The 15,306-nt window shown below is 34.7% G+C and overlaps 1 protein-coding gene across 2 annotated transcripts; it reads right to left on the reverse strand.

Annotated features, from left to right (window-relative positions):
• Positions 1 to 1,170: 1,170 nt before the first annotated feature.
• LOC100376788 (uncharacterized) lies at positions 1,171 to 15,296 on the reverse strand. 2 transcript variants are annotated; one of them, XM_078012801.2, is made up of 7 exons: positions 15,243 to 15,296; positions 15,094 to 15,147; positions 5,093 to 5,147; positions 3,019 to 3,132; positions 2,330 to 2,463; positions 1,964 to 2,119; positions 1,171 to 1,323 (listed from the first exon to the last, which is right to left on the reverse strand). In XM_078012801.2, the coding sequence occupies exons 3-7, from the start codon at positions 5,136 to 5,138 to the stop codon at positions 1,186 to 1,188; spliced, it is 588 nt and encodes a 195-aa protein (XP_077868927.1). In that variant the 5' UTR covers positions 5,139 to 5,147; positions 15,094 to 15,147; positions 15,243 to 15,296; the 3' UTR covers positions 1,171 to 1,185. The 2 variants fall into 2 exon arrangements, with proteins under 2 accessions (XP_077868927.1, XP_077868926.1); XM_078012800.2 differs by having other exon boundaries at positions 3,010 to 3,132.
• Positions 15,297 to 15,306: the final 10 nt, after the last annotated feature.

Consider the following 15,306-nt stretch of genomic DNA (forward strand, 5'->3'; position numbering starts at 1 on the left):
CAGTCCTACAAAGCCAACTGCCTGACAATCCAAAGCTCTGTCACTTGACAAATCTTTACAGTTTGAAAATGTACAAGTTCATTACTGGTAAAGCAAATAAACAGATGAGAGTTCAGCCAAATTTGATCCATCATAAATTTGCCAGCATAAAAAAAAAAAAATACACAGAAATCCTCAAAATTCTGCAACAAAAATATATGGTCACTGAACTAAGTTTTTCAGAAAACAACCGCAAAAGTTGATCAAAAATGCATTTTTTGAATTAGTCTACAATTCCTATGGCAGAAATAACCCACCATATTTTCAAATATTGTTTGTTTGTATTGTTATGCGGACTACATATGGCTGTCACCAAAATTGGAAGAATTTTAAATCCTAGTATGAGTTATCTTATTCCCTAGTTGCAATAACTCAAAATCTGTGATACAAATAACCAACTTTATTTTGAATTTCTAAACTTCATAGGATCATCTATATATGCTACGTAGTGCAGAGAAAAAAAATTACCGTCATTATCAAATTAATTTTTGATCATAAAAAAAAATCATAACTATAAATGTTGCTAATGTATTATAAACAGAGGCCCTAGAATTTAAAAATCAGAATAAAAAACAAGTAAAAAAAATTACACTGCAGCATGGAAGACTATAATGCATAGAAAAACCTCTAAATGATTTACTTCCAACTTGTCATGTTAAGAATGGTAAAAAAAAATAACACGGAAGCAGCGGCTTGCATTAGATGGTCAGACAGTTCAATCTTGTAGGACAATGAGCTTAGATTCACAGCATTCTGATATCCATTGTGTTCTTAATGACACACTGTCTAACAAGAGAATAGATATTAAAATTCTATACTTTATATCCGTTTTTTATAAGAAATTTCTAGCATAGGATAATATATACCCATACGTGATCTTATTCATGATTATTTTTTTAATTTTAATCCAAACTACATTAGGCCCCAATTTTGTTTGTTGTGATCAGAGTAATAATATTTTGTTATACAAAACGTCTGTTGTAGTGTCAGTTACAGAAAAAAAAAAAAAAAAAAAAAACCCGTCTCAGAATTGTAATAATCTATAGGGATGATAGTAGGTATGATATATGTTCATTTCTCTAGAAGGCACGGGTAAGTTTCTTCATTTTTTTTTCTTGTCAGGACCGGCAGTTATTTGGCATGTTCTTACCACCAGTGGTATCCGAGTCTTGGCTGATAGGGGTTAGGGTGGTATGGTGATGAGTATCCGCCTGGTCTTTGCATGGCAACCATACTGAGTGCTGAACTTGCAGACATGCCACCAGCCATGTGACTACCTTCATACTGAAAACAAGTGAATATGAAAGTTACAACATTCCATCCAACTTGATTTAAAATGGACTACTTGCATAAATAAATGTATAGGGGGGGGGGGGTTACCCCTACTCTGGGGAAAATCCATCTTCTATGCCAGTTAAACGGTTTCACACATAGGTAGACACCTTTGCACACCCACTTACATAACAGTGAAATTATTTCACCTGACAGGTAGAATCTTCCTGTACATCCCCACAATGATGATATGGCTTCACCCCACACATTCTCTTACATCTTAAATAGCTTTGATTTGACAGCTCATAACACTTTAAAACACTCCACACCTTTACATTGGTAAAATGGTTTCACCTAACAGGAAGTAATACTTTGCACATCCCTGCATGCCAATGAAATGACTTCACCTTATACATTCACGCATTCAGGTGAAATTTCACCTGAAGGGCAGAAACACTCCAACATACCAGCACAACAGTTTCACCCAAGGGTAGAAACACAAGACATAGCATCTAGATTGCCAGAAAGTAGGTTTGCAGACTACACCAAACAAATATTCATAGTTCTGATCATCAGTGAAACATGACATCCATTGCTCACATGTTAATTAGAACATTCTTTGCTCACTGTAAAAAAAAAATTTAATCCTTACTGGGCTCTCTTGTCCATACACTGTCCTTACAGGTTGTTGTACTACTGTTGTATGGTGAATAACAGGGGACGGGTTATACTGAGGCGTATACTGTGATACTGACGATGGATACGTAGGCTGTGGAGCTGCGTAGTGTGGACCAACTAGTGTTGGTGGCTGAGGAAAAAAAACTTTGATATTATATGTCACCAGAATGGACAATGAATTATTCATACAGTGAGTTTTGAATGTTATTATTACTTCAGTAATGCCTGTGTAATCCATATAAAAAAACACACACCAATTTCAAGGAATTGCACTAAGATTTCTTCTTATCTGCATTGACATATGGCCAGCTATTAATTCATGAAATAATGAATTACCTACCTGGTAAGAATACGTAGCTGTAGGTGTGTAGGGAGGCGGGGCACCTCCGGGACTGGACACTTGACTGTATGTTGGAGCACTATGTTTATAAAGCGGTTGATGAAGAGAAGACTGTACTCCTGGTATGTAAGTACCTAAAGTAGTGTAACAAAATTTGAGTAAGTTGCGCGTGGTGGCTTATTGTACAAACCAAAGTAACCCGTACACACATTTCTCTTATTAATTAAATGAACATTAACTTGTTCAGAGCAAACACCAACAGGTTTGAAGATAAATCGTAATTCAAGGTGTACATCAAATGGAGTATCTGAAAAAAAATTACAATGTATTGGTTCTTTGCTTAGTTTTCCCAAGGAGGTAGCAACAGGGGCAAAACATGTAAAAAATTGATCACAGATCAATTGATTGATTGATTCTTTACAAGTTACTAAGCATGCTATTATACCAACCTATATATCATCTGAAAGTTTAGATATAGGTAAATATAGTAGTGCAAATGGTCTTTTAAAAAGAACACTGGTACAGCATACAGGCTACTGAATTCATCTATATCTAAGCTTTCAGATGAAGTATAGGTAATAGAAGCATGCTTAGTGACATTTAGAGAATGTCTGAATCACAGATCAATTTTTAACTTGTTTTAACCCTTGTTGTTAACTTAGGCATATAAAGTGACTTACAATACTTACCTGCAGACGCTGCAGTATAGGGGTAACTTGATCCCTGGGGAATTACATTGTGATTGAATCCTAGACCCGGAGGGGTATGTGTTGCTGAACCCCCAGAGGGAGGAAAAGGAGGGCCTGCAACAGCAAGAAAGAAATACTGTAGAATACTTTATTTTCGCTTGGAATTTATTTTCGCTATTTTTGCTGAAGGGATGTTTCCGTGAAAATAAAATCCAGCGAATATACTTTTTTTCCTATATTCCACATTAAACTCATCAAAAATCAGTGAAAATAAATTCCACACAAAATGCCCAAAAAGCCTTTTCAGCGAAAATAATTCCAGCGAAAATAAAGTATTCCACAGTAGTGCAAATGTTTTAAAAGCTTTGGTTCCATAGAATTTATATATTGTAATGAAGTATGTCACTAATCAGCAGGTGGGTGAGCAATATTTATTTCCTAATATATTCACTAATACATGTCATACATGTATATGGAATAAATTATCTGTGATTAACAGCATAAGACATGAATCGTTATCAGAAAAACATGAACAATAAGCTGACATCAAACAATGACAATATGGTGGGATTATTATACAAATGTATAAATACCTCATTAATTATGCAAGCAGGCATACAGCCTACTGTGAAACCATTTTTATTCACTGGCATTCAAATTAAAACCCAGTGATTAATTAATGCATTTCATGAAACTATACTGTATTTGTTTTTACAACTATTAGAGCATCCACTTATGTAAATGAGTATACCACCACAGTTGTTTGGATTATTTAAGGAATGGATAAAGACATAAATGTACTGTAATAGCAGTCTCCATTACATATCTATGCGTATGATTGGGTCATAATGGACTATATATAGACCAGTAATGGACAATATATTTCCACATGTGCTAAACAGCTGTACTGTAAATGGTTACAGGCGGAGTATTGTTTTTGCTAAACAGTATATCTGATAGGAAATGACACATCAGTGCTAACTTGCTATCTGCTGTGGCAACATTGCACTCAAGTTGTTTTATTAAGGTAGAAGCCTACTCAAAAGGGGTTATAATTCGCATGGCAAAGTCCATTGGTTCATTATTTGATATGATGGAGATACTGGCGTATGACACAATGGCATTATTTTGTGTGTTACTGCGACATACTCTGAGAAACTTTTCAAAAATTGTAAACAATTTGCATTTTTTACCATTTTTTAATATACAGATTTTGGAAATAACAAATGTCTACAATTTAAGATATAGCATAACATCTCTGCCATATGAACCTATGGTAAAAGCGTTATATTGACAAAATGGTCACCACCAACAATAATACAACCTTCACAGAAAAGTTGGTATGGGGACCCCCAACATTTTTTAAGCCAATATCCCAATATTGCCTGGAGATACAATTTATTACAAAATAAATCAATTCCGTGTATTTATTCTGTATTTATGAGTTGGCTTCTACCTTAATAGAGACACATACATGTTTACTTAAAAAACAGCAGTGAATAACAATCACAAAGATCTGTTCTTGCCAACCAGTCACTGCACACATAGAAATGTAAACAAGTGTGATTGTTTATACTGAAACATTTTCTTTATATTCGGATCTTATGAAATTTATTCAAGAAAAGGTATTGCATAATGATGGCTAATCTTCTGGTCATACTACGAAAAGATCGCAGTGAAGATCTCGAGCACTTACCACAATGTTTGAACAACACATAGATAACATGTACTTGATGCAATTATATTAAAGTGGGAGGATTGTCACCTGCGGACGTGCGGGAATTTGAGTCCCAAACGAGGATAACAACACACTAAAAATGCAAAGGCTCATGGGTAGACGCTTGTTTGTAAACAATGATATGCTATGGCCGACTGATGCATGCACAGGTGACGACTCCCTCGCTTTAAACAAACATGTAGTTTTCATTCAATGCACTTTGTACACAGACAAATACGATTAGGATGAGAGAAAAAGTTGATTTCAACAAAGAATGACATGACCAACAGTTATCTAACAGTAATCAAATTTCTACATCACATATTTACCCTTATATGATACATGGACGATACTTACTTGTTGCTGGGTAAGCCCCAGGTGTGGCAGGATACACAGGATTCATAGAAATTGCCTGTGTGAAAAACAAAAAAAAACAAAACATTATGACATTATGACTTTTTCATGTGCTACATGTATCTTGAGGTCAACAAGCCCTAGTCAAATACAAGCACCTGGGGACCTTAACTATGGTTCCCCCAAAGTTAAAGACCAGATGCAACAATCACTATGTAATTTTACGAAGTACATACACAAAATGAAGAACTGGAAATTACTGTAAATGGTTAAACTTTTGCCACATTTAATTTAGTGAAAGTAACTCCCCTCTCTCAACTGCAGTCACACTTTCACCATAGTTTACAATATTCCTACAGTTTTATTTTTGATTATGTCATGAAAGGGTAATCAGCATGAAAATATTAGACTATAGTTATCATGGCATGTTTTAATCACTGCATACATGTATCACAGGCTTGTAACGCACATTATACATCTAGTACTGAAAACAAAAGAATTAACCACTGTATCAGCACTTTCCTTTTTAACTACCTACATCAAGATCCTTGACACGTTCAAGGTTATTGATGTCACATTCAAATGCTTTTCTTTTTTTACACTGGATGCAGAAGCATTATAGCGTACTGTGAATATAGAGTCCCATCACTGAACACAAGTGTTCACACAGCACAGATCAGTTATGGCAATTTCGATTTGAAAAGAATTATAAAATTGCCACGGCTTGGCCAGTTGATATGATCACTGTTCTGTCTTGGTGCATATTTTGCGGTATTCTCATGATAATACCAAATGATAAAACATCTACATTTTAGACTGCCTTCCCTGATCTATATTGTGTACTTCATCACACAAATAAAAAGTGAACCCCGGATAAGTTACATGGGAATTAATATGTAACAAGTCATTGTCAATGACACGTTCCCGTTCCGTTCATATTTGAGTGACATATACATTCAAAGCAGATCATGACCGAAATGCACCTGCATATGTACAACACATTGTGCTAAATCTGAACAAAACCATGCATGACTGAGATCCGGTTCTGGAATTGTGAAAATACGTGATTTTGATGCATTTTCGGCCTTAAAATGGCCATCATTTCGCTATTGTTAAGCAGATCATGAAACAAAGGCACATATCTATTTGTGACATGATGTACCATGTGTGTGTGAAGTTTGAACTTGATCAATCCAGACATGTCTTGGATACGGATCCAGAACTGAATTCTTTAACAAAATGGCCGCCAGTCGGCCATTTCGAACTTGATCCGAAAAAAAAAAAGACGTGCATTAAGGTCCTATTATGTTTAATGTATGTACCAAATTTGAACAAAATCCATCCATGCATAACTGAGATACGGGTCCGGAATGGTGAAAATGTGCGATTTCAATGCATTTTCGGCCTTAAAGCGGCCCCCATTTGGCTATCGTTAATGAGATCATGAAACAAATGCACATACATATTTGTGACATGATGTACCTTGTGTGTGTGAAGTTTGAACTCGATCAATCCAAGCATGTCTCGGATACGGATCCAGAACTGAATTCTTTAAAACAAAATGGCCGCCAGTCGGCTATTTCGAACTTGATCCGAAAAAAAAATGACGTGCATCAAGGTCCTATTATGTTTAATGTATGTACCAAATTTGAATGAAATCCGTCCATGCATAACTGAGATCCGTGTCCGGAATGGTGAAAATGTGCGATTTCAATGCATATTCGGCCTTAAAGCGGCCGCCATTTGGCTATCGTTAATGAGATCATGAAACAAATGCACATACATATTTGTGACATGATGTACCTTGTGTGTGTGAAGTTTGAACTTGATCAATCCAGACATGTCTCGGATACGGATCCAGAACTGAATTCTTTAAAACAAAATGGCCGCCAGTCGGCCATTTCGAACTTGATCCGAAAAAAAAATGACGTGCATCAAGGTCCTATTATGTTTAATGTATATACCAAATTTGAATGAAATCCGTCCATGCATAACTGAGATCCGGGTCCGGAATGGTGAAAATGTGCGATTTCAATGCATTTTCGGCCTTAAAGCGGCCGCCATTTGGCTATCGTTAATGAGATCATGAAACAAATGCACATACATATTTGTGACATGATGTACCTTGTGTGTGTGAAGTTTGAACTCGATCAATCCAAGCATGTCTCAGATACGGATCCAGAACTGAATTCTTTAAAACAAAATGGCCGCCAGTCGGCCATTTCGAACCCGATCCAAAAAAAAAAATGACGTGCATCAAGGTCCTATTATGTTTAATGTATGTACCAAATTTGAACAAAATCCGTCCATGCATAACTGAGATCCGGGTCCGGAATGGTGAAAATGTGCGATTTTGATGCATTTTCGGCCTTAAAATGGCCGCTATTCGGCTATCGTTAATCGGATCATGAAAAAAATGCATGTGCATATGTCCCATATAATGTGTGATGTATGAGTGAAGTTTGAACTTAATCGATCCATGCATGTTCGAGATACAGGTGATCACGGACGCACGGACGGACGCACACAGGGCAAACCATAAGTCCCCGTTTTCGGACTACGTCCGAACGGGGACTAAAAACAATGAATATTAAACAAATATAATTTCATGAATGCATATAACACTCCATGGAAACATAACATAGAAACAAAACCACTGTTGAACTAATGCACATAGATGGTTTTTGAATTTAAAATTGTCATAAACATAAGGTTTTATTTTGATTTTTTATGAAGATTGGATTTTTTTTTGTGTTTTGTTCTTCAAATCAGACACAAACTTAAAAAAAAAAATCTTTGATGAATGCCATGTTTAACATTCATGCAATGAACAAGAATATATTTTTTTCTAGGACTGGCTGTTTTTTCTTATACTTTGATTGAGATTCACAGAGCTTTAATTTGAGCTTTGCCCCCTGCATGCAGCTGTAACTTCAGTGAGCATACATTTACCATTCCAAGCATTTCATACCCTAATTTCATTTATTCTCAGGTTTCCTGCATTTCAACAGAATAAATTCAGATTATAACAAACTAAACTGTTCAAGGTGTATTATCTTTAATTTTGAAACTAGACTAAGGAGCCTCACAGCAAGGAACCATGGGATTTCATTACTTTCTTCTAGGGGGGACACAAATAAAAAAGGTCAGTAGGTTAATACTCATCAATTGCTTATTATAATGTACATCAAACTGACCCCCTGAGGTCAAAGGTAGTTTCCTGCAGTTTTAGGTTCAATAAAAAGAACAAATTGCCCAGAGAGTCTGCCATGTCAAGTTAAGATCAAGACGCATTGCGCAGTCGGATTAAAGAATCAAAGATCGACATAACGAATGAGGAAACGTAGCTAGTCCATGCGTCAGGTGAAATGTGCTCAGATCATAAATATCAAAAAAATTGATTGTAAGAAGGGTGGTGACAGTTTACGTAAAAACATAAATTTAAAGCAATCGAATGTAGCCTAACACTATCTTAACACTGAAAATGTGCAACACTGAAATTATGCATTTCAAATTGAACATGTGACATCAGCAAGACCAATCATTGCTCATTAGTCATGAAGACATTATAAGAAATATATAATAAGGAAGTGCTCCAGTAACACTACCTAAAAATTCATGTTAGACTTTTGCCTGTATCTCACTTTCAAAAATATGATTAGAAGATTCCTCTCAATTTATTAAAAAACTTCTTGCTTTTTTTAAAAAAAATGATGGAAAATGCAAGCAAACTTAGTGATAATTAAAATCAAATCTTTTAATCAAAAAAACATTTACTGAAAAGATTTACATCTAAATTTCTCCCAAACCTGTATATTTTTATGTAATCATTTTACTACTTACAATTTATATTTATATACAATAGTGAGCAAAATGGAATTCTTTAAAAATATTTTTTTTTTTCATTTGCTTAACATTTAATTCATGCCAAATCGGGGAAAACAAATAAATATCAGCATACTGCATGTAGGTTATCCATGAAATAATGTGTTTACATGGAATCCTATGGAAAATGTTCCAAAATGGCCGCTTTTTAGATTATCATGCATATGTTTTCTTGGAAACATATTCTTCTTTCTCCGTAAAAACGTTAAATATGACTTGCATGTACGTGAATCATCACACAACAATTTTTGAATGATTTACTGTAATCATTTTCTGTCAATGTTTTAATTGTAGTGAACTACCTTAAGCTACATGTACCCACATGAGCAAAGTTTGGAAACAGATTCTGACCTCCCAGAATGAATTTGTGAATAAGGAGAGAATTGGTATATAACATGTCGCATTTTCTTGACTATAATGGAGTCTTGACCATATCCAGTTAAATTTTAGGAAATGTTTAATATCATGAAGATATTTACAACAAACATTTCAGCACTTATATGTTTGTTTGTTTGCTCGATAGAAGTCTAGATCAAAAATCCTTAAAAGGTATGAAAATCAAGCACATGGTGATACAACAGTAAAAATACACTTTATAACTTTATCTAGATCATCATCTTCATGTCCATATTCAATGACATTAGTAGTTGAAGGACACATTAATTAACCAATGTTTTGGCCTTAATTGCCTTGTGGTGGTCCTAACTGATAGGAATAAAATTGCAATGTATTTACTGCTGAATGGTTCTATTCAGCAGACATGATCAATTTAATCTGTTTAACGAGGCGTTATTAGATGGCATCTGGAGCTGACATTTTGAGGCAGAAAATCCCTGTATTACTGTCTAGATCGATATTACTCCTCTCAATAAACTTTCAAGACAACAGCAAGGAATTTGAGAAAACTGTGAAATTTATTTGGCTGCAGCATGAATACTATACTAACACATGACTGATCAATAGTCTGCATACAATATTATGCACTGCATACATAGCACTTATTCACACCATTTCTCTCATGGCAAGCACAGTGCATGCATAGCAAACACAGTACATTACGCGGTGAGCTTACTGCGCACACTACATTACATGCACGCACACACACACTGCATACATGACAAGCACACTGCATTACATAGTGAGCACAATTCACATGTGCACACTGCATATACATAGCACGCACATCACTGCAAACATGGCACATACACTGACACAAATCATTGGTGAGAAAGGGGTCAGCAAGATATATGCGTCTCAAAATGTTCAGAATGTATCACCTGCCAAAAAGATATTCACACAAAAGAAGTAATTACACAGCTGTATCTATCTGCACCAAATAATTCAAGGCCATGTAACTTTAAGCAATTCTATGTCATGTGATATACAGTCAACTCTGAGAGATGAAACAATGTCACAGATACATTTAAATATTGATAGAAAATTCTAATAATATATTGCCAGGAAAAGGTGAGAAGTAAAAGTATTGAACTTCTGTCACATAGAATTAGGAATTAATAGACTGGATATTTACAATTCACTTTAGCTTGTGTTTAAAGGCCCAGGTATACTATAAATACGGTCCTAAGCAATAGGGATTATTTCCTTGCTTGTCACGCTGTAGTAAACAGCTCCAGCCAAGCCCCGGTAATAGCGCGTTTTCTCGAACTTACAGGTCGATTATGTCATGCCAAAGTGGATGCATGTGACTATGAATATCACAGCAGTGACTGTATGTAGTATTTATGACAATAAATAGTGTACGAGCTGAGAGTTTGGCGGATAAAAGTCAAAAACTCGAACCGGGGAAAGGGACACGCTACTAATCTGGAATAATTAACTACTGTCAATCAAAGTCACGTGATGTTGGACCGCTGAAACACGTCCTAGGCTATGCAAGTGATTAACAACACTCATTAGCATAGTCACACCTCCAATTCACACTTGCCCGGGGCAAGTGAATTGGGCCTTTAAACATACGAGGCAATAAATGAACAAAAAAATATATGCACAGAAAATAGATCATGTGACTTGTTTAGAGTACAAGGAAGAAGAAACTGTTAATGACCTTTTTGAATAAACGACAGAATATCAATATTACTTTTACTGATTGCCATCACATTTTGTGCATAAAGGAAGATAGACAAGGCCACTGCTGGCTAGGCAGAGTCAATATGAATATATGAATGTGCACACAATATGTAAATTTCATACAACCATGAAAATTGGATTTATTTTTCTCTTCTATAAAAATATTGAAAAATTTCTGGCTAGGATAAATTGACAACGTCCTGTTGTTAGAGACAAACTGTTCAAACTGTTATACTGAATCAATACTAACAATTTTACGACAGACATATCATCTAGTAAACATTGAATTTGGGAATAAAATGGCTCATCATTTTTTATTGCCCATGGATGGTTAAGTGCAAATTTTTGTAAGTATTTATAAATGCAGATTAAAATTAAAATGAATGGTTGGGATTCACTATTATGACACAGTTTTGTTTATTGCCCTTCATATGCAAGGTCAATTGCTGACTGGAAGCTAAGGTCATTTTGAAATTCTATTCATCCACACCAATGACATCAAAATCACAGTTGCTGTGATTGGTCGAACTGTTTTTAACTGCTATTTTGAATTCAAAATGTTATTTGAATATTTGGGTAACCTGAGATAAGAGTACAGGTAATCTCAATGTTTGGATTGAATAATGTAAACTGCTTTAATCTGGAAGTCAGTCAGTGAATATCGCAAAATTTCGTAGCAGTTTAAACTTCACAGGGTGCAAAAAACATTTACTTTTATGTAATTTTGTTTTAACAAATGTCATTAAATTGTGAATTTTTAATATCAACATAAACTACTGTAAGAACTATAAAATTTTGCTCCATCAAAAAAATCGCCCAAAGAATTGGACTAATCTAAAATTTTCATGATTTATTGGATTATAAAATTTCCATCGATCACAAAATTGTGTGGATTTTTGTTCTCTAAAATTGTATCTGCCTCAGTTTTTTTTCTTCTTGTGTCTATGGTTCAACTTTAGTTTATAATTAATGACAGCAAACACTGCTGAAGGACGGTACACAGTGTTAAGGACAGTGGACAAATCAAAACATCTTACAAAGGAATCATCAAAACCTTTAAACGTACATACAAAAAATAGCTATTTTTCCAAGGTTCAATTGGTGATCGTGAAAAACATTAAAAAAAGTTGGACCACAATGCTGTTGGCTTTGTCTTTTTCAAGGAGGCAATTAGCACTTTTTAAAAGTATACACAAAGTATTGAAAGAGTTTTAAAAGCTTTCACGAGAATAACAAATGAAATGTATGTTCAAAGTATTTACCAATGCACACAATAAATAAAAGTCTGTGGCACGACCTCAGTTGTCTTTACAATCTGATTTTTTAGGGCTCTGTAACATGAAAGTGATTGTATTTTGCATCAATAATATATGACATTTTCATCCCAAGACATATTCTCAACATAAAAATCAGTCTAAAAAACTGCCTGATGTTATTCAAAACTCATAAATGATATTAATTAAAATTTTTTACAGTTGCTATTTTGCCTGGAGGAGTAAAATCAATGGCAATAAATCCAGTTTCACCCTAAAATTCTGCATAACATAACAATTTCACAAAAACTAAAATTGTTGAGACACGACCAAGTCTTGACTGGCACAGGTAACATTCTATATCTCAATCATCAAGCCAAAATTCAGCAAATGTGATGAATAGCCGAGGTAACCTTGTCAATGGTGTGAATTAGCCATATCATCACTTTCCGTGGAATGTTCAGCATGAAAAATATATGAATGCGATTAGCAACGCAATTCTATCAAAACAGAGCACAGAAAAACAAAGCAAAATTTTGTTTAAGTACCGGTAAGATCATAATGACCTGTTTCTAGAGTAGTTTTGGAGTACTACTATAGATGTTCAAGCATTTACTATACAAGCATGTTAAGAATACAAGAACATTCACATTCACCTGTGGCAGATTCAGTGCATTCAATCAATACTTGAAAAATGAACACTAAGTGTCTGTTTTCAGCAAAAATTTAAATAGCCTACGTTACAGTGTATACCTAAAAGTTAGATTAATTCTAGCAAATAGCAAATACACATAAAAGCATCAGTTGTCCCAGTAATATAAACACATACAGTGAAAATCCATTATCAGAAGTGAGTGACGGTCACAGCAGTTCTTTATATTAATACAATTCACAAAATCAAAATAAACTGAAAAGTTATTAAGGCATTCTATTTCTGGTGAGTTCTGGCTTTCTAAAGAGTGCTAGGATTAATGCAGAAAGTCATTGCAATGGAATTCAGAATAATTCCATTAAAAGCAGACTAAATATGGAAAAGAAAAAGCGGGTACAGACAGTGTTCATGCCATGGATACGTATTCAAGTGAACAATACTACCAATATTGCAACTCATAATATGACAGTTAAATAAAAGATATTTCCAAAGTGCCATATTTTCTGTTTATGGACTAATCTTCCACCAGCAAACAAAAAAAAAAAGCAATTTTGTATGGTACAACAAACACTAGTACATCAATATCAACCTGATTTCTTCAATTGGATCCCATATGTTTGCAAATGTACTACTAACAAAGAATTGAGATGACAACAGTCATCCCAAATCCTTTGTTCATTGACAGCTATTTAAACACTATAATCTATTAAACCTGATAAGTTCAAATGACAACTGACCGGATAAGCTTAGAATTTGAACAAAACAGAAAATTAGGCAAATGTGTACAGTTCTCAATGGAGAAGCACAGAAAGTGGATTAACCATTTCCTACATTGATTGAATCTCTAGCTTAACAGAAAAATTAACGATAAAAAATTGTTTAAGGACAAACAACCTTGTTAAAATAACTGCTACACACATGTAATTAATTGTTTACTTTATAGGTTTCTATTGTAATGTAAATGCTAATTTCCTATCTGAAAATTGTACATAGTTAAAGACCCCCTGGAGAGAACTGAGGTGGTAAGTATGTAGGAATATGTATTTACAGGCTACTAAATTACACAGCTAATAAATAATTTTGTTTATTATTAACAAGAATATTTGCATAAATGTTATAAGAAAATTGACTGCAGAATGACAAATTTTTAACAAATAATTGTAATGATTCTGTCATGTGACTGAAATGGAGGCGTATTATAGTAGAGCTTGAACACAAGAAACAGCACAGCTGTTAAACCTACAACATGTACATATATATTTTATGGTCTCTTTGTCTGGCTATGGAAAACTATGAACAATACACTGAGTAAATTCCCCGTAACACATTCAATATTCTCCAAAATTAACAGCTGACGAACGTTAGTAATTCTATAGTGAATATTTGAATGACCCTGAAACTCCAGACAAAAACAAACTACAACATTATTAGCTACCCACACAAGGCAGTATACACAGCACTGGGCAAGCAAGTATATACACACAGAAATAGACGTTTAAGACGTGCATAATTTACGATCGACACGCCATCTTTCCGCAACATTTAAAATACAATAGCAATATCGCCGGAAAATTAGTCACTTTCGAAAAAGAACAAACAAAAATGATTGACTGTTTTGGTTTCCCCTGGAGAAAAAGGGTGCCCATTTTTTTCTAATGCCGATCGAAATATTAAAAGATCTCATCCCTGGCAAGATTTTTAAGCCCAGTATTTAGAATTCACGCTGCAGTTATTGAAAATATGGCAAGTCAAAATATTGACGTTTTTTCGAGATGAATCAACGGACTGCAACATCGGCGAATGAGGCTACCAGCCATACCTCTCACAACGGCAGCTTGAATCGTGATCACCTTCCTTTTTCACATCTCAAAATAAATAAATGCCAGGAAAAATGCAAAAAAACGCCAATTGTAAAACATCAGTGACGATGAAAGCTTGTTTTAATAACGTACAAGTGTATTCTAGCACTAAATATTTATTAATGGCGGACCAATTTCAGAAAGATTGAAGAGAAATGAACATTTATCTACGCGGATCGATTTTCTCAACCCGCTCTGTCTATTGACATGAATACAGTTTCACAAGCCAGAACTTGCATGAATGAGCACGGAAATATCTCAACTTACAGGCAATCGACAGGACCAATTCACTCCACAGTCAATGCAAAGCTTCCGTGGATTCTATAAAACAATATGTAAAATTAGAAAATCATGAGAGGAACAGATACTCCGTTTTTAGGCATGAATTGCAACGATCCTAACACAAAAACACGTACCTGAAATCAGTGAATGCTGTTGGGTGACCTCATATGTGTACAATGACGTCATGCGTTATAAACA

The sequence above is a fragment of the Saccoglossus kowalevskii genome, chromosome 1 (assembly GCF_978046115.1).
Source record: "Saccoglossus kowalevskii chromosome 1, keSacKowa6.1, whole genome shotgun sequence".
NCBI lineage: Eukaryota > Metazoa > Hemichordata > Enteropneusta > Harrimaniidae > Saccoglossus > Saccoglossus kowalevskii.

Bases quoted from the DNA above. Each gene is read 5' to 3' on its own strand.
- LOC100376788 (XM_078012800.2), bottom strand. From the start codon at position 5,138: ATGAATCCTGTGTATCCTGCCACACCTGGGGCTTACCCAGCAACAA. The intron at 3,133-5,092 runs GTAAGTATCGTC...TTGCTGTTGCAG, and splicing joins TGGGGCTTACCCAGCAACAA to GCCCTCCTTTTCCTCCCTCT. The intron at 2,464-3,009 runs GTAAGTCACTTT...ACACTACTTTAG, and splicing joins AGCGTCTGCAGGTAAGTATT to GTACTTACATACCAGGAGTA.